This window comes from Crocodylus porosus, unplaced genomic scaffold, assembly GCF_001723895.1.
Source record: "Crocodylus porosus isolate Cpor-Errol unplaced genomic scaffold, CroPor_comp1, whole genome shotgun sequence".
In the NCBI taxonomy this organism is placed as follows: domain Eukaryota; kingdom Metazoa; phylum Chordata; order Crocodylia; family Crocodylidae; genus Crocodylus; species Crocodylus porosus.
Genome location: NW_017728906.1, coordinates 104730418 through 104756151, shown reverse-complemented (window position 1 = coordinate 104756151; position 25734 = coordinate 104730418). Strand labels below are relative to the sequence as shown.

At 40.4% G+C, this 25734-nt stretch overlaps 1 protein-coding gene across 1 annotated transcript in view; it reads left to right on the top strand.

The window, feature by feature from the left end:
* PCCA (propionyl-CoA carboxylase alpha subunit) overlaps window positions 1–25734 on the top strand; it is a 446742-nt gene that overhangs the window by 325311 nt on the left and 95697 nt on the right. Inside the window, exon 20 of the mRNA XM_019528487.1 lies at window positions 23854–23952. Coding sequence (XP_019384032.1) covers window positions 23854–23952 — 99 coding nt within the window. The remainder of the gene's footprint in view (window positions 1–23853; window positions 23953–25734) is intronic.

Here is a 25734-nt window from a genome sequence, read left to right as displayed (position 1 = left end):
ACCTCACCAAGGCCGAGTTAGTTATTATAGTCTCACTTATCAAGATCATTAGTTAAGTACAGACATTGGGGAGATTAAATCAAAATGGTCACCCAATTTAAACATAGTCTGTCCCGGTAGTCACCTTACACTTACAGACCCAGTCTCAGTAACCAGCAATCAGTCTAAACCTGTAATTGTACAGAAGTTCCATGCACACAAACTGGTCTAAAAATTGCAGAACCCAGTTTAAGATGAACCTGGATCTGTATAGTATCAGACTTATTTGATTTAGGTCAAGCTGGTCCACTTCCCCTGTGCAGCCCTGGGGCTGGGAAAACCCAGCCACTGCCCCAGACCCAAAGCTGCCGTTTCCCCTTCTCCACCCTCCCGACCTGTACTGGGCTATTTTTTGAACCCTCTCCCCTGCCCCCCCCACCATCCCTCCATAGTGGCATTAGGGAAGGGCAAACCAGGCAATTGCCTGGGGCCCCAAAATTTTGAACCTAGAATGAACCTAGAAAATACCTCAGTATTTAAAAACTCTTTTTTTGTATTATCAATATTGTATTAAGATATTTTCATGGCAGTTTCATGGATAGGGCAAAGTGAAACTGAAATAGAAAATGTTCAACTTGCTTACAGGTTATCAAAATTAAGTCTCTAAGGGGCCCCAAATGACTTTCTTGCCCAGGGCCCCAACAACCCTAAGGCCACCACTGCCCCCAACCCAGCTAGCCCACTCAACCCCATCCTACAAGTCACTCTGGTTGCAGCCACTTTTATCAGTGTTTGCTGCTTCCAGAGCTGAGCAAGTAAGTCCTGGAATGGGGAGGCATGGGGGGAGGTATAGGTTTACTGTGGGGGACAGGGATCTACCCTGCCAGACACTCCTGGACCCCAGCAAAAGCAAAACCCCATGGGGGTTGTAGCTGCCCACCCACCTCACCTGTGGGTTCTGCCTGCCCCCACACCCCACCCACTGGTCATGCCTGACCCCCCGCATCTCACCTGCAGGTCTTGCCTGCTCCACCCGCAGATTGTGCCTGCCTTGCCTAGCCTGGCGGACCTGTGATCCCCTCCAACCTGTTGAACTCCCAGGCCCCTGCTATCCCTCCCACCCTGACTTACCTGATATTGGACAGCCATTTTGAACCAATTTAACTTTCCCCTAACACACATGAATGTCTGTACTTAGCCATTGTGATTTTCTTGAAAAGCATTTTAGGGAAATAATTCCTTTTTATAATCAGATGAAAAAGTATGTATATATGTTATTGAAAACATTGGAATACTTGGGTTTAAGTACACCCTTGGCAACCTCTCTTCACTATGGTGATTTTCCACTTCCACAGGAAATAATGCAAAGGCCTGTCCCATAAGAAAAGCCCATCAGAAGTTTGTCTGCATAAGTAGTAGCAGCAATTCCAGACTTTAATATTTTTCTGAAGAGCATTTAAAAAAAAATCTACAGATAATCTTGTAAAATCTGGGTAATTGTATAAGTGTATGCCCTTGGACCCCATATATTATACTTATCCCACAATCCGTAAGCCCTATAACGTGTGGAAGAGAAGAAACTCAAACAAAATATTTGGAATTGGTCACACACACAAGCAATAATTTTCCATCTCCAGTATCAAAGATGAGCTCTCTCCTAAAATACAGGAAAAACATCAAAATGACAGCAAAAACAGCTTGTGTGGAAACCATCTTAGGCTGTCTAATGTCAGAGTCAGTACTCCTCATCATCTAGGTTACATGATAGTAAAGAACTTGTTGTGCATGGTGTGAACAGTGTATATTCAGCACCTCAAAAATATTTACCACATGGACATAGTTTGACTCCAAGGAGCGAGGAGAGATTGGTTCTGTCCGGGTTGGGATATGTTTAATAATATAAAAAAAGGTGTTCTTCTAATCTTCTTAACAAGTTTAGTGGAATTCTCTTTGTCATGTCCTGCTGGAACCGTAAAGAATATATAAAACAGCCACCAGTTTTTGGTGTTGGGCATCTTACCAGGAGGCAGTCTTGCACAGGGGGCATAGTTTGTGCTGGATCATAAAGGGAACATTACTTGATTTGACTTAAAGGGCTTATATCCTCTTTTAGATTTGACACAAGATTCTCCCCTCATTGAGCAGGAAGACTTTCCAGCCTCCTGAATTTGAGGCTTTCAATACTTCTACCTCCTCTGCTTGTAAGAAGAAACTTTTAGGCCAGTGTTTCCCAAACTTTTCCAGCCCGAGACACACTTACATTAGTAAATTTTTTCTGTAGCACACCAGTTAAGGCATTCCCCATCCTCATGCCTATTGTAGCTCGTTGTAGTTCATTGCCATAGCAAAATTCCACGGCATACCTGTTCATTTTTGACAGCACACTTTTGTGCCATGGCACACTGGCTGGGAAACAGTTTTAGGCATGCATCTCAGTTGTACTTCCTCCAAAGAGTTTCTGACTATGTGGCTGAATAGTGAGCCGAACTGAGTAAAACACAAGTTTCTTTCAATTTTTAGCTTTTGCCATGGTATGACTCCATGTGTAAAATCTGTGATAGTTTTAAACAGTGGTTTATTTAAACAGAGACAGCCAGCCCTCTAACCATGGAATGCATGATGGTAGCTAAAATAATAGAGATCAGGTAAGGCATAACACCCTTTGGTTTACTTTTTAAATCAGTCAGATCAAGACAGGCCGGCATTATTCAATCTAAATTAAATTCTTGAAACTTCTGTTACCATCCAGTTTCCGACTTCTTCATTCAGTCTCACTCTGTTGCCTAAAATTTACATTTCTTTCCACATACCAATTGGTTAAGATGAATTTTGAAATGATAAGCTTTAGTAACAGAGCAACCAAAAATCTAGTAAAGGCATATGGCGATTCTTCAAAGTTATTGTGTCTTCATTCCTTAAAAGAAGTTGCATTTTAATTTGGTCTTCTTTTGTCTGTACTCTGAGAAGAAGAAAAACAGCAGAAATGTGATGAGAGATATAATATTAAACTATTTATTTTGTGATTTTTCTGGTATTGAGTGCTGTTTCAGAAGAACTACTGCATTTTTAAAGATATGCCCTCCTCTGTTTTGTATCTTCAGGCTGAGAAGTGTAAAAGGCATCAAATGTTTCTCCAGTGAGTCAGCTGAAATTCTCACTCAGAAGTCACCACTGCCAAAGGCTCCATCTTAGAAGTGTCAAAACTCAGTCTGCCAGAAAAATGTTCACCACATGGACAGAAACATTTTCTGTTTCCTACTATATGCTAAGCTACGATATGATCAAATATCCAAATTTTCAATAAAACCCAATAAATGTAGTGTTCGGGGAACAGACAGAACAAGGAGCAACCGTCTCAAGTTACAACATGAGAAGTTTAAAGTAGATATTAGGAAGAGCTTTCTCATGGGGAGGGTAGTAAAGCACTGGAACAGGTTACCCAGAGGGGTGGCAGAATTGCCATCCTTGGAGGTTTTCAAGGCCTGGCTAGATAAGGCTTTGACTGGGATGATCTAGTTGGGGATATTCCTGCTTTGGGCAGGTGGTTGGACTAGACAGCCTTCTGAGTTCCCTTCCAGCCCTAATTTTCTGTGATTCTCTGAACTGATAGCTCCTTTGGCGGAAGGGTTCTTCAGGCTTAAATGACCCTAAAATTTCTTCACGTTGAAAAATTGCATTGCCCAGTTCCTCGTAATGCTGAACACTGCCATTCATTCCCCAGTTATATACTGCTCCTTACACCATTTGTATGTCTGAATTGGGTTAGACTGGGTTAAAAATAGCTGCCTAAGATAAATTTGGATTGGGGGGCTAGTGGGGTTTGCAGTACAGGTTGGGGGGCAAGTGAGGTCGGGGGGGGAGATCTGTTTAAGTGTAAGAGCAGCACCTGGGCAAACTAAGTTAGATTGGGTGGCCATTTCTAATACTATCTGACCTCCCCCTCACCTTCCCGAATGTCTGTACCTAGCCTCACATTACTTACAACAAGGAAGCTCCTCAAATGAGGGCTGTTTCACCTACTTGAGAAAGGTAGGTAGACACATTTGATATGTATATTGAAAAAGTAGGTGTGTATCTTTATTTTGCCAATCAACAGATGTTATAGTGGAAACCTTCACGGCTTCCTCGATTTGAGATTTTTTTAGATAGGTATTTTTAAACTACTGCTATATAAAAAGTAAAAGCTCTTTGCTATTGACAGTAGGAATTGACAGTAGACACAAATGACTTCTGTTCCTTCCTGTGAAAATAGAAAAATGTGCTTACCTAACTCAATCTGTTTTCAGAGTATATGTGTGTAACTTTTGTTTTGAAAACAAAATCTGGTTGAGTGATTTAAATTAGTTTATTGATTTTTTTTTTTTTTTTTTTTTTTAACATTGAGCAGAGGAAAATATTTTTAATAGTCTTCTAAGAGATGGCTCTTATTTCAGTATAGTTATAAAAATGCATTATACAGTTTTAGTTTGTTTGGTGTTAGTTACAGCTTTTTTAGCACCCTTTCTGGTTGATTCTTCCTACACATGAGACCTTTTAGCCTGCAAACAGATAAGGTTGGGTGTGCCCCTCAGTTGCTGAGGAAATGGAAAATCTCAGCACTGTGGAGTGGTGAACATGTTTGCTTTGAAAGCAGATGCAATTAGGTAAGCACAGTTTTTTTTTCTGTACAGAGGAGAACAAAAGCTGTTTGGGTCTCTTGTCATCTCCTAATCTCTATAGTGAAGGGGGTTCCCTCCCCACTTCTTCACTTCTTTTTCTTTTAGTTGTATTTAAACTATAAAACTTACTAAACCCAGAAGTTCCAAATGTTTCCACTATAACACCCACTGATTGGCAAGACACCATATCCATACTTACTTTATCAATATTTGCAAAGCCAGCTTCTCTTCCTTCAGTTCCTTCATAAAAATATTTTCTATCATGATGTCTGCAAAAAAACTCAACACTGATTAGGCAGCAGATGTGCTGTGATTGCTGCTTGTTATACGATAACCCATATCCTCTCATTATATATTTTGCTTATCTTTTGCTTGTCTGTTTGCAGTTGTTATTTGACCTCCATCTTTTAGATTTAAAGCTTTTTTTAGGACATGGACTGTGTCTTGTGTATGTATTTGTTCATTGTCCAACCACTATTGGGCTTTTCCTCCAGGCACTACTATAATACAAATAATGAATAACCAATAATCCTCACACCCCATATCTAATCACGTGAAAGGCTGTAGATGGCCCAGTTTTGACCATTTAAATTCCCTAATAGCTGAGAATTCTCCTCCGGCTACCAGTTTAGCAGGTCTGGGTATTTGACACCTGGACACCCATCTTACGCTTAAGTTTTTAGGTGGGCAGGTCCAATAATCATGCTCAGACCATGAGTAACACATGCTGACAGCATTAGGACTAACATACTGACAGCTGCAGTGAATTCCATTAAAAACATGGAGGGAGAAGCAACTAGCAGTGCTGCTGCCCACTTTAGAAACACAGTGGTTATAGCAGACACCCAGGAACTGGGAACTGTGAGTTGAGTGCATTCTTTAGCAGGAGAGTGTTCACATCCACATCTCTTACCTTCCATTTCCCTGCCAATCATAGGCTAGCCAGGGGTGGGGGCACTCTATGCTGCTCTGATAAAGCCGTGCCACTTTGCAGGGACAAAGGTGCAGTTACAGTACTGGATGGAGAGGAAGCACAAGAGGAAATTGTCTAGTTGTATGTCTAGTTCAGTAATGATGTCTCTTTCTTGAGATTGCGGAGATAATAGCTTTGGTCCATGCTCCAGAATTGTTTTTGCATTTTATCCAATAACTATTTAATGCAAAATCCAAAAGTAGTCCTGTGAGCATAGACCACAGCCTTGAAACTACCCTCTCCCAGGTGAGTCTCTCATTACTAGCCTAGAGAGTCATGCTTCCTTCCTCTTGTGCTCTCTGAAGTCCTATGCATATACAATCCTTTGCTGTACAGTGCCTCAGCTTCATCAGGAGGGTGTAGAAATACCTCCATCCAGACCAACATATAGCCTGGTGAGCAGGGACCTTTTCTGGGAATAGAAGTTGGTCTTCCATTTCTAAAATGCTTGATTTGATGCAGGGAGAGGCCTGTGAAGAAAAACTGGGATATACCCCTCTCTTCAACATTTCTTACTAGGTAAAATAGGTGGCTCTCCACTCAGCCTGTTGAGTTTTGTGGATATCTTTGGCCCCAAAATCTCCACAATCAATGACGTGGTAAATTCAGGTGCCTAACCCAGGATTCTAGTGTGGGAGCTGTGCTGCTGTGTCCCATTGTGAAACTAAATCTAGTTTCTGTGTTAACTTTGGACATTCTTATGCTTGGTTACACCACAGTCTATTACTGTATACAGTGAAAGACAACCAAGGTCTTTTAAAATTATTTGATGTATTGGTAATTGTTCTGTAATCAGCCTAGTTATTTATGGAGGTTTATAATAAATTAAAGATGTTGAAACCACTGTTATATTAAAGCATATATTTCTCATGTTTGCGGTGAAAGTATTGTGTGTAGTACTTCATTTATGCAGATTATTTTTGAAAACTAGATTTTTTAAATTTCCACTTTTGAAAATCAAGTGAATGATAAAAGTATCTCTATAATGCATAAAGACACATATTTAGTTACACTTCAGATTTTCTTGTTTTGCACTTATTTTAGAAAGCACTGCTAAAATTAGTAATCTCTTTCAAACTAGTGGAAACTTTTTTATTGTGTAAACAACAGTGGTTGTAGAACACATGCATAAATTAAAGCAGTCAGTATATTTTTGAGACCTTGTCAAAGTTTTGTACAGTACCAAACTAACAATATCTGGAGTTGCATGACTGTATTTTTTAACCTGATGATTTGTACAAGTAACTTTCTGCTGACATAATCCTCATGGTCTGTTTATCATCTGGAAAGGCAAACAGCTATTGGATATTACTTATGCTTGTGAGTTGACAATGCATATGCTATAGATTTTTAAATGTTTGATATAACTTGGATTGTAGACTTACAGTAAGTAAAACTATCATTTCCAAGGTTGTTGACTTTGGAGATTTGTTTTACTCTTGTTCAAGATCGATACTAAAGATTGATTCAGTTGTGTTGTGTAGGGTTTATTTATTTCTTTAGGCAAAAACCACTGCTATTTAAAATAATTGGTTTACTTAATGTTGTTAGTTTAAGATACATAACATAAAACCTCTGGCCTCTTTTTCTTTTATGTTTGCTTGTTCAAGATGTATATGTTTTGTTAAAATTGTGTGAAATAAATATTGAATGCTTTAAAATAGTGATAAGTCATAATATTAAAATTAGCTAAACTTAAAAAAGGCCTTTTAAACTATTCTTTCTGGAACTTCTGAACAGGTTTTAACCTATTCGAGTAGACACAAATACCAGGTTTTGTAACTGTTAGATTTTATCAGCAAGGATCAGACTTTCTGATCCTACCAATATCATCCTTCCTGCAAGGACATAAATAATGTAGTCAAGTTTATTTCTATGGACATTTATTACAGTTTCCAGACAAGTTTTATGTTTTTTATTTAGCAGCAGTGAAAGTTACAATTATTCTATTAACTGAACTTGCCAGTAAGTGTTACTATGGCAAAGAACAGTTTTCTAGGTTGTTAAGAATAAATGTTTGTTTTTCCTGGTAATTGTTTGCTTGTGCTCCTTTAATTATATTTTAAAGATGAATATTTACCTAGAGAGTGGAACATTTTTTTTTTAAACTTCAGTGGAATCATTTTTTTGAATCCAAGATTCAGGCAGAGACAACCAGTCTTGTGATGATTGTATAATGTTATTCATTGTACAAAACTAATAGGTGTGGGGTAGTGAATCAATAAAATATCACCCTGCACATTAGATCCAACATTAAGGCTGCAAATTCTTCATCAGGAAGAATCTATAGGGGGAAAAAGGAAACAAAAAGCTAGATCAAAAGCAATGTGGGGAATTAATGTGGAGAAGATGAAAGGGAAAGAGATGAACAATAGAGTAGATGTAAGTGGAGGATTAAGTAAAGCACAAGCAATCATTTTTTATGGGACAGATGAAAAGAAATTGAGAATAATTGTTACAGAGGTGCAAGTAGTGGCATCAACTTGAAAATGACACGTCTTTAATGGCCCTATGAAAGCCAGCTTGTCCACAATTTGCAGTATCATTCATTTCCTAGGGGTAGCTCCTTAATAGCTCTCACAGTAAAGTATACCATCTTTACTGTGGTGCTCAAGCTTATCAAATCCTTCCAGAGAGTAAAATATCAAGAATGCCCCATTGATCATTATTTAGTTAGTGGTAACTGTTTTATTTTAATTTTTTTGAGCTAGTAAAAATCATTGTAGTTCCATCAACTTGCAGCCCTCTATACTTGCAAAGTTTAAGTTTAGCTAGTGTGTTTTCAAGTGTTTTAACAAAAATAATATACTCATATTGCTGGAATTCACAGTGATTAGTATTTATTTTACTTCATGGAAAGTATTGCAATACAGAATACACCTGAGCCAAATTAATTTCTTTAAAAACAAAATGTTATGGTTAGGGACAGGTTGAGCCTTTGCTCCCAAGCCCTAGGGAAGGTCTGGTAGTAGGTCACAACATCCTAGGAACAGTCGCCAGAAGGAACCGTGACTCTTGGATGGAATTTTTCTTTCCCCAGTTCCAATTTGTGTCCCTTGGGAAAATGACTTATTGCAGCCCCTCACAGGATGTAGCACATTTTCTGCTCCTGGTATTATCAGTGCTTAGGATTTGCCCACATTCCTGTAGGGGAGAGCAGCAGGTGCATGGAACCTGTCCTCCTCTTGAACCTGGGAAAAACATGTAGGATGGATCAAGAGAGGAGGGATCATACTGGCCTGCATTTTAAGTCATGCCTTTTGCATCCATCCTTCCTCTTTCAGAGCTGTCTGTTCCACTGTCAGTGCGATTAGTATCCCAGTGTCCAGCACCATGTGGATATTGGAATTAGCTGTGGACATAGCCAGCTGGTTCCTGCTGGGGATCAGGGCCTCCACCTGGGTCCACAGGTTACACTGCTGCATCAGCACATCAGCTGCAGTCCCAGGCAGTTGCCCCAATGCCCAGCAGGAGCCACAGTTGATGCTGGCATGCACCCAGTGCTGCTTCCAGCATGCAGCAGGAGCTGGTGTAAGCTGGGGATGGGGCTGGGATGTGCCTGCCTACCCAACACAACACAGCAGCTGGAGCTGCTGGCTCCCCACAGGCCAGATCCTATGACTTTGCAGCTGCCAACCTGCAGGCAAGGTGCAGTCAGTTGGTGGGTCAGATCCAGCTTGCAGGACATATTTTGCCCACCCCAGGTCTATATGGTTACCGGCAGATGCTGCGCAGTGCAATCTGAGATTCAGTTCTGGGGAAGTAATCATGGTATTTTAGGTATTTCAAGTATTTCTGAGTATAGTGCCTCTACTTCATGATATTTTTGTCATTATTACCATCTTAATTGAAAGGAAATTAGAGCGGATTACTTAAAAGATCCACCCTCCCCCCCTCCCCATCACTAAAGGTGAAGATCGTTTTTTCTTGTATAGGATGTCACTCTAGGAAAAATAGTTTATTTTTGTCTACACAGGGTTCCTAGCAGTGGAGGTGATGTGGAGTCATTACACAAACAAGAGCAAGATACATTCAGGAGTAAATAAACCCCTTGTTTGGCAATGAATTCTGAAGGAGATAACACCTTCATGGGAGAGAAGCCAGTGGATCTGCTGTTACAAAGATCCTTTAGCCTTTTGACTTCTCTTGGGTCTAAGGTAGCTGCTTCTCTTTGTGGAGTGACTGGCATCTGTGTCTGCTAGGTTGGATAGTTTCTCTATAAGTGGCTAAAATCTAGCCACTATGCTTGGGGTAGGCTTGGGACATTTATGCTTTATTTGGCTGAAAGCAGAAAGAAATATAAGCATCTCTATGGACAGAGCTTTAAATTTAACAATATAAATGTTCATAGTTAAAGTTTCAGTGAAGGAAATATTTACCTTGTGGTTTCTATCAAGAATTTGAAACTATTGATAATGATAGACTGAAATGAATTTCTGTTATTTCCCTAAGTTTTAAATAAGAACTAGTATGTTAGCTGCTTGAGTATAAATAGTAAGACACCCCATGGGATGTTTTGATACTGGGCTAAGGTAGCTCTCTAAAAAATCATTCTTTAGAAAACAAACGTCTTGTTTTGCTATGATGAAAACACACTCGGGAACAAAAGATGAGTTTGTATTAAATAAGCGTATATATAATTCTTCTGGTGTTTGGCAGTTCACCAGGATAGGTGAACTGAGATTTGAGGTGTCAAGATGCACTGTTTTTATTGAGATTTTGGTGACCAAGATGCAGAGTGCATTTATGTTTTGTGAATATCCTGAAGTTGGACTTTGGCAGTTTTGCTGCTGAATTGATGCCTCCAGAATTTCTCATTGTTGCAGCAAATAAGTCTTTCTGACTTCATGTATAATGTTTTGCATGTTTTATTTAGTGTACTGTAAGACTCATTCCATCCTTGTCGACAGCTATTAAAAGGATATGTATCATTGATTTGTGAAAAAGTTTTGAATATTTATAGGTGATTAAAATAAAGAGGTTGTTTAGCAGGTGCTGACTGCATTTTGTAGTTACAGTATCATAGTGATATCATGAGGTTTGCATGTGGAGGAAATTTGTTTAACGCTAGAGGATGTCGGTAATCTGTTTCTACTGCCAAACTGTTTCAGGGTGTGCACTTTACTTTTTCCCCTACATTTACGTAGATCGGAAAACTGAATGTTCCAAACAACTAATGGAAATGTTTCCATATCAGCTCTTATGGACCAAAAATGCAATTGCATTTGTTCAGCTTAATATATAAAAAAAAGCTAGAATTAATTAATGTGGGACAGATTTTCTTGTAAAGTAATATTGTTGACTTGCTTTTAGCTGCTTAGCTTGGCAAATTTGAATTTAACCTTGGTTAAGAAAAAAAGTTGCAATTCCACTAGCACCTTATTAAACTTGACTAGTTAGGGCCTTGATATAACACAGAATGTATACAGCATTTATTTGCCATAAGAAATTTCTGTTTCTATTACTGAATGCTTGATCATTACTTTACCAATGTAATCAATGTAACTGTTAAGGAGTAAGACAAATAGCAATGAGTGTAAAAAGTCTGATATTCATGTGGCTATATAATTTTGAGTCACCATTTCCTATGGTGGAACAGCCAATCAGTGGCACATGGCAGGTTGAGGAGGGAGCAGAAAACTAAGCAGCAGATTAGGCAGGGAGCATGGGACAGAGAATAAATAGTAGAAACAACAGATTGGCCAGGGAGCAGAAAGCAGAGCGGTGGGTTGGATGGGGGATTGGAGTGAAACTCGAGGAAGGTGCAGTCCTTGCATTCAGGCACACTTTTCAGAAAGATTGGCTCCCATTGTCCTATGGTATCCATCTTGTTTAAGACTCTAGTCATTTCCAAAATTTTCTTAGCCCCATTGGTTTTGGGAAGGTGACTCTCTTAAATCTCTCCTGACCATCCTTCCATCCTGTTGTTGCTTCATCCTTTCCTCCTGCCCTTAAACATTGCATGTGCAGCTGCGTTCTTTTAATCTTTGACATTCTTCTTCCTTTCCCTGTGATTATTTTAAAGGCTCTCTTAAGCTGTTTCTACAAGGAAAAGATGGTATTTTTACTTAGAGGATTTTCATGCAGTCATTGTTTTTAAGAAGTTATGTTGATTCATTTGGTGAAAAATGTATTACTGTCATGATCTAGGCTAATGGTGCCTAGGGTAAATTATACAGCCCAGAATATTTTTTTTTGGTAAGGCATACTGTCCACAAGTGTTGCCATTGGTTTTGTATGTTCTGCTTTCCCATTTTGGTGATCTTTGCAGGTCTTGAGGTAAAATCCCTGCTTCAGTTTTAGGCTTAATAAGTTAAATGTTAACCAGTTTATAAGAAGCCAGAAAAATGGACTTCTGGTAATGCTTCACTTCATCTAGTCTCCTCTACTCATGTACTTTCAAAGTAAAAATGTTTAGGTTGCTTTTTGCATCTGAAAATAGATTAGACAAGGACTCCTGCAGCCACTGTGTGTGCTAACTGGTGTGACGTATAACTAGCACAGCTGGCAATAGTACATTTTTTCCCCAGAATATGTAGTACAGATACATTCCCTTGTGTTTTTTTTATAGGATGGACATATCTTGAGTCTGCAGTGGGCAAAGACAAAGTAGGATGGAGTTGAGAGAACCTGCTTTAACTAGGGCTAGCCTCCCCATCTTAGCCAGAAAGGTGGTATCAGGGTTTGTAAACTTAAAGTTTTAGTGTTTTTGAGTTTTAAATGACTGCAGACCCATCTGTTTAAGGGGCTGTTGCTGCTCTATGTCCTGGCATGACAAGTGAGACCAACAGAATTAGAGATATTGAATGAAATCAGTGCCGAGGATAACTATCTTTTGTCAATCCAAAATGTCAGATCCACAGTATTTTTCTTTTTCCCTTTTCCTTATTATTTACTAATTTAAAGAGAAATAGCTTTGCTGCATTCAGTTGAATGGGGAAGATAATTGAAATCCTTAGCACACGATGTCCAGTATGACCAGGTACCCTGTGCATCTAACCCACAAAGATATACAACTTTCAAGTATAAGCAACAACACTTTCTTTCTCATTACCTGTTTTGAAGCCTGCTGACTTTTTTGGATCTGGGCACCAAGTTGTAAATGATGTGTGAAATAAAACATTTCTGCCCAATTGGCAAGATGTGGCAACTGCTGTTGTAGTGTTCTGCTGCTCGCTATAAGATGCATTGTATATAGGCCAGACACAGATACCCACCAATGCATAATTCTCAGCTTTTGTAGATTCTAATGATTCCCTGCCGCCCCCAAGCCTCCACAGAAGTCTCTGTGTGTCTGTTAAAATTGTCCTGCTTTTCTTTTGTTGTTTTAAATTTTATTTCTGTCTTAGCCTCTCTCCTAGCAGCAGCCAAGCAGTTACTAGATGTCCAAAGCTGACTTCCTCTGTAATTAAAGCTTCAAAAATTTGAAACTTAGGCGTTGCCTACTGCCACGTAGCAACTCAGTGGCAGAACCAGGCTAGGAATTCAGGAGCTCTTGGCTCTTAGCCAGAGATCTAACTGTAAAGCATGTTATTATTAAAAATTATTTGTTTTTGCCTGTCCATCCTTTCTGATTATGAAATTTATCGCAGAGTTTTAGTGAAGATGCCTGTTAAATTCATGATTAATGCAGTTCTCTTTCAAAATCTTATTATTATCTAAACTGTAAGTGCTTCTTTAAGATGAGATTAAATAAATACATACATGTTATTTAATGGGGGAGAGGGATGTTTGTTTTTTGTTTTACAATAAGGCCATTATATTTTGGTATAATTTTGCAGAGTCAAGTCTGAAAGGTCTTGGGACCAATTGTATGCCTCTAAAGTGAAAAAATTGAAACTTTGCATCTGGAAAGCAGGCAAAGATTAGACTTGTGTAGTGCTTGCAGTAAATAAGTGTGAATTGTGACTTGTAATATTCTCAAATGGCAGCATCCACCAGTTGTAGGAACTGAACCAAATGTTTTGTGTTTACCTTACAAGCCCAATTTGCATTTCATTTTGGGTCAGAATTGTTGCTGCATCACACGTCTGCAGAGAAGAGAGGACTTCAAGGATTTGTTCTTCTGGTTTGTGTTTAGTCCTGCATTATATCTGGTGCAGGAAACACAGAGTTACCTTAGGTTTTGCTAAAAACTGTATTACCTGTACGTTTGGCAGGTCTCTGCATGCACATTTAGGTGGCAATTGTTTAAGAACTAGCTTTACACCCAGCGTGCACTCATCCTAAAACAGACTTTAGCAGGATAGTGTCCTATTTGTGCTGCCAGTGATGGGGCAAACAGAACAGAGAGGATGCTGATCTACCTGTCTTTTCCTGTTCTCCCATGATCTTGGAAGAATGTGAGCCATACTCCCCCAGCTATGGGCAGACTGGTAGACTGAAGCCACGAGGATTGTTACAAAACCGCTACCTGACAAACTTTAATAAATTCTTAGCAACTGATTTCTTTACCTGCTGTAATTTTTTTAAGTGCCTACATTATTGTGGCTTTTTGACATAAGTGCATGCAGTCAGCTTACAAATATAATCTGTCTTCTCAGTAATGACTCCACAGGAAAAATTGAAGCAGCCAGACAACAAAGGCATTTGCCTGAGTAGAGTGCTTTTGGAGTATATATATTCTCTCCAGTTTTTCTAAGGGGACTGTTGCTCCGGTAAACACCAGGGACAGGTACAGACATTACACTTTTACTGGTATAAGTGCTTGGAAACCAGTCTAAACCTGTAACAGTACAGAAGTTTGGTGCACATAGGCTGGTTTTAAAATGGTAGAAGCTGGTTTAAGATAGACCTGGATTGATGTGCACTCAGACTTCATCAGTTTAGGTTAAATCAGGGAATTGAACTTCTGTACCAAGTTCCCTATTGATTCATTGTATGCTGGCATCTCAGATGCCTTAACCCCCTCCCCCCCCGCTAGCCTCCCCTCACATCGAGGCCCCTGTGCTCGGCTGCGTTGGGTGAGTGCCCAGCTGGCCCTGCCGTTGGCTCTCACAGAACCGAGTCAGCACAATGGCTGATGGTGACGGGGCAGAGGGGGAAGGGATGCTCAGCTGTACACTGCAGCCTAGTTGGGCTTACTGGGGCTGTGCCTGCTTGTGGGGGGCATGTGGGTCCCTGGGTTGGGTGTGCAGGAGCCCACCCAGGACCCACATACCCCCTGCAAGAGGGCATAGCCCCAGGGAGCACGACCATGCTGCAGGGGACGGTGAGCATGGGTGACTCCACTGCCTGGCTGCGGGTGCCATGCCTGTGGATGACTCTGATTGAGGGGTGGGGGGATGAAGGGAGGCATGCTTCTCCATGCCCAGCAGCCAGTCATGGGTGGCCTGGCTGCTCAGCTGTCTCTAGCAGCCCAGGGAGCCTGAACCTACTGGCTTTGGCCAGTTCAGGCAGCCCGTGTGCCCACACACCTAAGGGTGAGCATGCATTCTGTTCATCCCCAAGTTAACCCATATATACTGCTTACAGAAACCTGCATAAATTTGATCAATTCTGCCTCAGGCTTTTTGAATGTCTGTACTTAGCCCAAAAGTAGTGTCTTGTTGATCTGAGGTGTTAAAAACCATTCCTTTTCTTTTTGTTTTGTTCCAATTCCACTGCTACTGAGCTGATGAGCTAATCCTCATCATAGTCTTATTCTCATGAGCCTCTGGATTGGTGTGCTGCTCTTTCCAGTGTGAGAGATCCCAAAACATCCTCTGGTGATTTGCATGCATCTGTTACCGTACAGAAAAGAAATCTAATATGGAATTGTGTGTGTGTGCTTGGATGAGGGGAGGGAGCTATTCTTGCAGTTATGTGCTGCCTATTCTATAAATGTTCTAAATACTTTGAAAATTTGAAAGGAGTGATGGTACCTCATACAACGTAGAAACATGCATTTGAAGTAAAAGCCCAGCAATTCAAGTCTTCTGGTCTTATTCATAGCAGGTAAAAGGCTGCCTCGATGACACTTAGAGCAAATGAATTTCTCTCCTGCAGTCATGCACAGAATGTATTGCTTGATCTACTTGGGTACAAAAGGGCAAGATCTATAAATAGTTAACTGAGCTTTCTTAAGGGCAGGTGATGTATAGACAGAAACTCTCTCTTGGGGGCTTTTTTTAAAAGTAGGCACAAATATGAACAAAAGTAAGTTTGTAAAAAAAGGGCCTTTACTGAAATTGTAACCTTACTTATTTTGGTTTCCTTTTGAAAGTACATGGACAACCACATTAAAGGTGTATGAAGCTGACTTTAGATTCATTTGGAGGAAAAAGGAAAAAAAAAAAGCCATTTTCTGAGACACCAATGCGAATATATTTTGTCAACAGTAAGCAGACATAATGCCCCTTAACACTGATGAGTTAATTTGTACGAAAGATGTTCTTATCTCACAAGCTTTTACTGCTTTTGCTTTTATTTGACAGTGATTAGTTACTGGGTTAAAGTAAGTTCTTCTCCTTTAGGCTAAGTACAGACAGTCAAAAAGCCCAAGGCTGAATCGATTCAGTCTTTGCAGGTTAGTCTAAGCTGCACAGAATAAATTCAAACAGAAGTGAACAGACATCTACCTTTGATTCAGGAAATACAGCCACATGCCTGCAGTGGTTGAGGCCTGAAGTCAGGAAGTGCTAGAGCAGGCTGTGTGTTCACATCTTCTTCCTGCTGCCCCTGAGGTCTCTGGGATTTGCAGTCCAGAAATGCAGCAGCAGGACTCTGCAGGGTTGTTCATCACTTCCTCTTCCTGCTTCCAGGTGCCTCTGAGATTTGTAGACCACAGTTGCGGCCAGCAGTAAGCGAGGGAAGGAGTGTTTAACCTTCTTCCCTGGTCCCAGCCCCCAGCCCGGGTTTGCCTAGGTGGGCATTTCCCCCCCTTCCCCCTGTAGACTGGGGTGCCTCCCCAGCCGGGCTTGCCACCCCCACCCCCCATCAGCCAGCCCTCACTGCTGCTGCTAGGGAGCAGAGGGGTGGGGTCAGCCCTGCTGTCTGGAGCAAACAGCCCAGCCCAGGGCTGGAAAGCATGCAGGGATGCTGAGGGACTGTGATTTAACTTGAACCAGGAAGGGGTCTGGGACAGACATTTCATAAACTGGTTTGACTCAAATCAGTTGAGTCTGATACTACATTCAACCAGGTTTATCTTAAACAGTTTTCAGCCATCTTGAAACTGGTTTATGTGCACTGGATGTCTGTTCTGTTACAGGTCTAAACCAGTTTCTGATTACTTAAACTGGTTTATGTGTAACTTCTGTCCCTAGCCTTAGTGGCATTCTCAGTTTGTCCTTGCCCTGTTTATTCTTTTATGCACTTTTTCTGCAGTTAGTCTTACAGAACTTAATTACTGCTGTTTGCATTGAGTGATGCTCAGTACTTAGTCTTTGTTTAGCTGGATGTTGTCTTCTGCCAGCAGTTTATCTACCAAAATTCAGTTTGCTTATATGTATTCTCAGAGTGGACCATACTAAGAATACTGCAGAAATACTGTAGAGAGGCTTCTGATATTTGTGGTCTTCCAATTTTAAAGGTTTTCTAAAATGGAAAGGCTGTTCTTTAAATATGTGCTTGTGTGGGTGACAGCAGCAGTGCACATGTGTCTTAAGGATGGGAGGTTAGATGTTTGGATTTGTAGGCCACATGTGCCATATGCTTTTTCAGGCTGCCTCAAGAGGACGTGTCAGGGGTAAAATGGCCAAGCTGTCCCTGAGGTTCTTTTTACCACATTTTTCTTTGGCAGCAAGATAGAACATTGCAAATATTCAACTGACTGCACTTCTTTGAGCTTCTAATAAGTTATTTTTGTGAATACATCTCTCTTGATTATTCATTTAGGTTGATTCTTTTAATTGCGTGGTCAAAAAAAAGTGGCAAAAGTACCCTCTTACAATAAAGTAAGGCCTGCCTTACTTTAAATCATCTGCCATGATAAACTGGAACCCTTCAGGGTTTTACCCTTGCCTGACGTGAGATGGACTCATCTGTTGTCAACAGGTATAACTGATGCCTTTTCTGTTGGATAGTCGCATCATCTCTGATAAGTGAACAGTTTGCAGATCATTCTCATTGGAGCCTTCCTGTCAAGCAATGCATGGCTCAGACTTCACCTACGTAAGCTGTCAAAGTACATCACCTCAGATCCAAAGGAGACTGTTGTTTCCAGGGAACCTGTTGGTTCCTCCTAAGTGAGCGCCTCTCCAAGCAGACATCACATTCTGGGCAGCAAGAAGAAAATAGACAAGAAAACCCACTGATATGATCAGTGACTACCTTGGTATCAGTAAGAAATAGAAGGGAATACCCCTTCAGATTCAGGATGGTAGTGTTTGCCTCCACCATTCCTTCTCTGCAGGCCCAAGAATGGTTCCTGGTTCTTGATCTGTAGGTTGTGCGCTCACACACAGCCATCCACTCAGCTCATACGAAATATCAGGGAATAACAGTGCGGTGAATTCATTACCGGTACAAGGTTACCAATCACTACTACTCTCTGTGACACTGATGAGAGTATTCAGAAAATGCTCCAGGGTGATAGCAGCGTCCCTGAAGTGGTATGCCATTTGAACCTGCTTGGTCACGACTGATGAGAGCCACACAGACCCCCCCCACACACTCACACCTTCACAAATCCTGCTGCAAACCTCACCCCCTCCACCTGCCCACATAGCCCCCACACAATCGCATCCTTTCACAATCCCACCCTCCACATCCTCCCACAAACCCCATACACCCATACCTCTGCACCTTCACAAATCCCCACACCCCTCTATACCCCCTCATAAATGCTCCACAAACCCCACACCCGTCCACAAACCCTACACACATACCCACACCTCCCACCACCTTCACAAATACTTCCCTACACACATCTCCCAACCCTACAAAGTACCTGCATATATTTTTAAAGAGGGTTCAAATAGTGTTATATTTGATTTAATTTGTAAAATAATAATAATATTAATTTTGCATAATTTTGATTTTTTTTTTTGGTGCATAATTCCCTGGGGTGTCTCTTGCCTTTCAGGCTTCTAATCCTTTTTGTTTCACTCTGCTGGACTCTTTTCAGTCCATCTACATCTATCTTGAAGTCTGAGGCCGCACACTGGACACACTACTCCAGGTGAGGCCTCACCAGTGATGAATAGAGTGGAAAAATCATTTCCCTTGATTTGCAAGTGACACTCCTGTTAATATAACCAAGTATGCTGTTGGATTGTTTTACAAGAAAGATCACTGTTGGGTCATATTCATTTTATAATCCTCTGTCACCCCCAGGTCTTCTCTCCAGTACTGCAGCCTAGCCAATCATTTCCCAGTCTGTGTTTGTGCATGCAATTATTGAGTCCCAAGTGCAAGACTGCAGTTCTTTTGCTGAATTACATCTAACTGATTTTTGAACAGTTTCTCCCGTTTATCCAGATAATTCGGGATCCCAGCCTTGCATAGTGTCTGCAGTCCCACCCGACTTGATGTCATCCACTTATTTGCTAAACACGCACTTGATCCCATCATCCAAATAATTAATGCACTGGAACTCCTGAAGCTCATGGAGCCTCCTATTCTTCCCATCTCAAGCCTTCTCAATACAAGGCCATTGCGCCTGGTGACGGAGCAGCCACAACAGGGAAAACCCACATGACTTTCATTTGCTCTGTGCATCTCCCTAAGCCATAATCAGTATGCAGAGATCCCATCTAAAATTCATTCCCAAAGTGCTTTTAGAATTTCATCTGAACCATGCATCAGCCCACTCGTCTTCTTCCCAAGCTATCCTTGGTGGAAGAAGGAAACAAAATTGCATATACTAGATGTATCCAGGACTCTGTTTTAATCTCTTACAAGCACCAAGCCATTCAGACTGTTTCTTTCTGATTATAACATGGCATTCAAAATGTCAAGTTGTCTTCTCACCAAGAATCTCAAAATGGATTAGCAGCCGAGTGGTGACCTCTGCTCCTGATTTGAAGCCTCACTCCACCACAGTTTAAGTGACTTATTCATCCTGTTGCAGACATATACAGATATAAAAGTTCTGGAAAGCACTGACCTGGAGTACTCTGCTGACTTTTATCAAGTACTGTACCTTGGACTTATTTGCTAGGTCAGGGATCAAGTTCAGGACAGCAACATAGTAATCACAGTTCAGCTGTTGCAGGTGAAAGTCCTCATCCCTGCTATCTGAATGGGATACTACTTATAGTATGATTCACCCTACTAATGTCTGCTCAAAGAAGAGTTGTTTACTTTTAGGTAGCTGTGATTTGTAGTTGGTATGGATTACATGATTAGCTCTTCCTTCTTATATTCTGAGTCCTCTGCACCAAGGTCTTCAAATTCTGAGATGACTGGGGAGAGACCATAGTTAACCCATTCTTACGTCCTGCGCCAGTGGCTGCTAATCAGGAAATTTTATTCTTGCACACATGACAAATGCACACCTTGAATGGGATCCAATATAGAATCAAAAAATCATAGAAAATTAGGGTTGGGAGGGACCTCAGGAGGTCATCTAGCTCAACCCTCTGCTCAAACAAGGACCACCCCCAAGTGCATCATTCAAGCCAAGGCTTTGTTCCTAATGAGGCCTCGTTTTAAAAACCTCCAAGGATGGAGATTCTGGGTAACCTGTTCCAGTGTTTTACTACCCTCTGGGTGAGAAAATTCTTCCTAATATCTCACCTAAACTTCCCTTGCTGCAACTTCACACCATCACTCCTTGTTCTGTCATTTGCCACCACTGAGAATACTCTAGCTCCATCCTCTTTTGAACCTCCCTTTAGGTAGTTGAAGGCTGCTATTAAATCCCCTGTCTCCTCTTCTCTAAATAAGCCCAGTTCCCTCAGCCTTTCCTCAGAAGTCATGCACCCAGTCCCCTAACCATTTCCACTGCACTCTGCTGAATTCTCTCCAATTTGTCCACATCTTTTCTGTAGAGGGGTACCCAAAACTGAACACAGTGCTCCAGATGTGGCCTCACCAGTGCTGAATAGAGGGGAATAATCACTTCCCTTAACCTGCTGGCAACACTCCTACTAGTGCAACCCAGTATACGGTTAGCCTTCTTGGCAGCAAAGGTACTCTGCTGGCTCATATTCAGCTTCTTGTCCACTGTAACCCTGAGGTCCTTTTCTGCAGACTTGCTGCCCAGCCAGTCAGTCCCCAGCCTGTACTCATGCGTGGGCCTGTTCTGTCCCAAGTAGAGGACTTTGCACTTGTCCTTGTTGAACCTCATGAGATTCCTTTTGGCCCAATCCTCCAATTCTAGCCCTACCCTCCAGAATATACACTCCTCCCAGCTTGGTGTCATTTGCAGATTTGTTGAGGGGTCACTCTGTGCCATCTTCCAGATCATTGATGAAGACATTGAACAAAACTAGCCCCAGAACTAACCCCTGGGGCAATCCACTTGATACCAGCTGCCAACTAGACATCCAGCCATTGATTACTATCCTCTGAGCTTGAGGCCAGTTTTCTATCCATCTTATAGTTCATTCATCCAGCCTGTACTTCCTTCCTTGCTTGCTTGCCTGCGAGAATGTTGTCAGAGATTGTGTCAAAAGTCTTGCTTAAATCAAGCCACATCCACTGGTCTCCCCACATCCACAAAGCCAGTCATCTCAAAGGCAATCAGGTTGGTCAGGCGTGATTTGCCCTTGGTGAATCCATGTTGACTGTTCCTAATCACCTTCTTCATCCAGTGTTTTGAAATGGATTCCTTGAGGATCTGCTCCATGTTTGTTCTAGGGACTGAGGTGAGGCTAACTGGTCTGTAGTTCCCTGGATTCTCTCTTTTCCCTTTCTTAAATATGGGCACTATGTTTGCCCTTTTCCAATCAACTGGGACCTCTCCTGATTGCTATGAGTTTTCAAAGATGATGGCTAGTGGCTCTGCAATCTCATGATACCTTTATAAAATTGTTTGGCAGCTGTTTAGTAAAAAACGGCACATTTTAGTTTCATAGTTTCATAGTTGGTAAGGTCGGAAGGGACATAATCAGATTATCAAGTCTGCTCCCTGCCATTTAGCTCCTTGTTTGGTCAAACATGCCTACTTGAATGGAGAACACATGATAAAGACAATGTATTGTTTGCTTTTTCTCCTGTTTCATGCTACCTGCAATAAAAGCTGCAGCATTTATTGAGTTCTACTTCTCTATTTGTTCAAGCCTGATCTAGGGCCCTTGACTTGCATTATTGTCACACTCATTTTTGGTTCTGCCAGAATTAAGAAAGTTAACTTAACATGGAATTGCTGATGGCTATATCTATATGAACTCTTGGGAAGGCTCAAAGACTGGTAGCTTACTGCTGTAACATGGTCTTACCTCATTAGGAACCAGCAGTAAATTTGTTTGCTAAGTGGAGACAGGCTCATACCCTAAGATCAGGTTTTAGTCATCAGTTCTGCTTTCTACAAGGCTGTCTATGTATTGGTACAGCCCTAAAGCACAGACTTAATTATTTGCTAGCCAGTATTCCAATTCTGTTCTGGTAACTGTTTTTCACTGACAAAGGTTGCAAGATGGTTTTGGGTGCTTGGGAAACGCAACCAATTGTTTCTAAGTGTTGGGCTTAAATTATATCATCAGAGAAGGACTGGCTTTTCAATTAGCTGCCATTCCAAAATGCAATTGCCAGTCAAACATGCATGTACTGTTCTAAGCAGAGATAATATTTGCCAATGTAGCTGTATTGACCTTGGGCCAGATCCACTGATATGCTCCAGCTGCTTCACACTGCTCTGGCAATGCAAAGCAGCTGTAAAATCTGTTTTAACTTAAGAAAGGTTTATGGCTCTTTTGCCTAACTGGAGCAGTGCAAAGCACCTGAAACATGCCTACTGATCTAGCCTGTTGGTAAACCATTATAAATGGCTTGTTTTATTCATAGTGTTCACACGCAGCTTTATTTTTAGACAAAACCTGTTTAGCAATTGAGTAGAGATCATTCCCACTGAAGATAGCCTTTATATTCCAAAACATATGTCTGAAGTCAGAGTTTTCTCAGTTAAAGCTTTTCAAAGCTAAAATGCAGCTCTATGTGATAGTTTTGCTGTTTGTTTATAATGAGCTTGTTAAGATGCAGTACAGTTTCTGTTATCTGAGCCTATTGCCAAGTAAATTAAATCATATTGTTATTAATTTTGTGTGTGTGTGGTGCTTTTGGTATGCCTTTGCCTATTTATTTAAAAAAGGATGCATCTTTTATTCTGAATACAGGTTTGCTATAGTGGTATTTATCCAGGTTAGTGAGAAATATTAAACATTTGAGCTGTTGGTTAACTTAAAATTATTGATTGAAAATATTTTAGGCATTTTGGGAGCATAAGCAGATGCAAGGTAACAAACAAAACCCCAGTGAAATCATATTTTACCCGTCTTTGTTCTTCCATGGGTACCTTGTTGGTGCTCAAAGCACTCTACAGACACTAATTAATAATACTATAATTATATATAGTCATTCTTTTGCTATATATATATTTTTTAATCTCACTAATACTCCTTATGGCATGGTACAGTCTGCAGAAGCTTGTGGTGATATTTAACAGAAATTGGAATACATGGAAGGGGGGCACAATCAGGATTCAATTTCTTACCATCTTTCAGAACCCAAATTGTTTGTCCTTTGTATAGAAATATTCCCTTATAAAGAGACAGATGATGGCAGTTTTTCTGAGTGCATTTCTGCATAACCATAGTGGAATGTAAGCATGAAATTACAGTCCCCTGATTAGTGGTAGTTTGAGAAAAAACATGACAGAACTTGCAAAGTTTGACTGGACTTTGAGATTCAACATCAAAGAATTAATTACTGCCTCATGTTAATTAAGATAACAATGCAAAACCCCTCATTAGAAGCCTAGGAAAAGTTCTTCCTTGGTCCTTGGAGAGAATATTATATGCAAGCCCTGTTGTGTGGGTTGCAAAGTGTCACTGAAATTTATATGCATTACTTGTCTAATTGCAGTAAATGTAGCATGTCCAGATAGGTTTAAAAGTTGGATGACTGTTTGTTACTTGCTGGAAATCACTTGAAACCTTGCTACTCAGAGGCAGCTGTTCACGGGTCCTTCACCTCTCCCCAGAGATGGCTAGAAGACTCTTTTGTTGGACCCTGTCTTTTATGGCAGAAGCAGTAAACATGACAGGTTGTTTGGGAGCCATCTGTTTTAAAATGGTTGCTGCTTTGTATGCAGCAATGAACTTGAGATCAGTTTTCTGTCCGTCTTCACGGTAACAGTCTTGTTTTGTGTCACAACAGGTGGAAGTTGATGGGACGAAACTAAACGTGACCAGTGAATGGAACCTGGCTTCACCCTTATTGCCTGTCACTGTTGATGGCACTCCGAGGACTATGCAGGTAAATTCAATGTGGCATTATTTGTAGAACTGAGATACTAGTTCTTTGTAGATCTAAATTCATCATCCGTTTCTCTGAATTTCAAGCTTCCTGTGCAATAGGAAAATATTAAGTAGTAGCAATAACATACTGTACTCCCTCTGTGTTTAATATGTTTAAAGCTTCATTGAAAGACATCATTTTGGAATGCTCTTCCTGCTAGAGATAGGCCATGAATTGGATCAGATTGTAAAATAACCCCTGTGATAGCACTGGAAAACAAGAAACTGTATTGACACTTCTGTATATTAACTCTTTTAAAATTCATCTTAAGATAATAATTTGTACTTCTTTATTAAACAGCCACCTTGTCTATGAGGCCAGGATGTTGGTTAACCATAGCAATAGTGGAAAGCAAAAGAAAATTCTGGAACTCTAAAATTACTTTTCAAATGTTGTAAAACTAGAAATAATTCTGCCTTTTAAAAAGTTACTATTTTTTCTGTATTTTTTCATATTTTCTATTCATGACAGTGAATATTCTTAGCTATTATATTTTTCAGGTGACTGAATTTATAGTATTGTAAGTTTGTGCATCCAAAAAATGTGACATCTTCCAGGGATGACAATAGCAGGAGCATTGGGCAGATGAACATTATACCACTTTTGAGAAGTGAGGAAACTTGAGTGCCCATCATTTGATACATTGTAACTGTGTTGTCTGTCTACATAATCCCACAGCAAGTGAAGCTAGACTTAGGTAACTGAAATTTGTTTTAAGATGATGCACTTTTTAAGTTCCACTTAGAAGAGGATCGGAGTAGACGCATGAAATAGTTGCAATGGATTCAGTTGAACTGTGGTAAGACTTCCTCCTTTTAAAAGAAGCATAATATTTCATCTGTCCACATCCAGGAATGAAATTCCCACTGTATCCCCAAGCAAATATGTTCAAACAGGAGTTTGTAATTTATCTAAGGGGTTTTTTTTAGGGATTCTTTATGAATGTCTTGCAGCATTGTGTGGTTAGATATTATCTTGAGCTCCTAGTTTATGCAAATAAATTATTTATTGAAAGAAAATATTTAATTTTAGTACCCGCTTACTTTATTAAGGTATTTTGTAAAGAACATACTTGCTACTATTCAGGAAAAAGAAATTTATGTGTACAAGAACCAAAGAGATGTTTAGAAGAAACCCAACGTATTTAGCATGCTTGTTTTCAAATGAGTGTTATCACAAACTATGGGAAGTTACAGATGAATGTATTGCAGCAGTTTGACTAATACAGATGACTCATCTTTGAATTTACAGCTGCATTTAATTCCAAATTAATGGAATTATAGATTGCCACAGCTGCACCTTATACCTAGAAGGCCAAATCAGCAGTTGGGGTCCTTGGACTTTCGAACATAACTGAATCATGCAAAGCGCTGCCCAGGTTACAATAGCAACTTGACAATGAATAGGTTTGAGTGTGTCATATAACAAAAAGTAGAGTAAAGTTGGTTTCAGGACAAAAATAATAATCTGTAAACCTTTCTTTTGTGGAAAAAAAACCTGTAGCCTGGCAAGCTGTTAATATTATGATTGTGCATGTGTCTGCATGTGTGTAAAATTGTACTTGGCTCGATATCGGCTTTTGGGAGTCTAAATTGTTGTGTTGTTTTTTTCCCCCCCTTTTGGTTATGTATTGCAGTAGAGTTGTTCTTCAAGGACCAATTTAGAGTAGTGCATTCTTGTAGGTCAATTTGTCTCCAAAAGCAATTGACCCCTGAGTCTTCAAGTACCTTCCTTCCACAA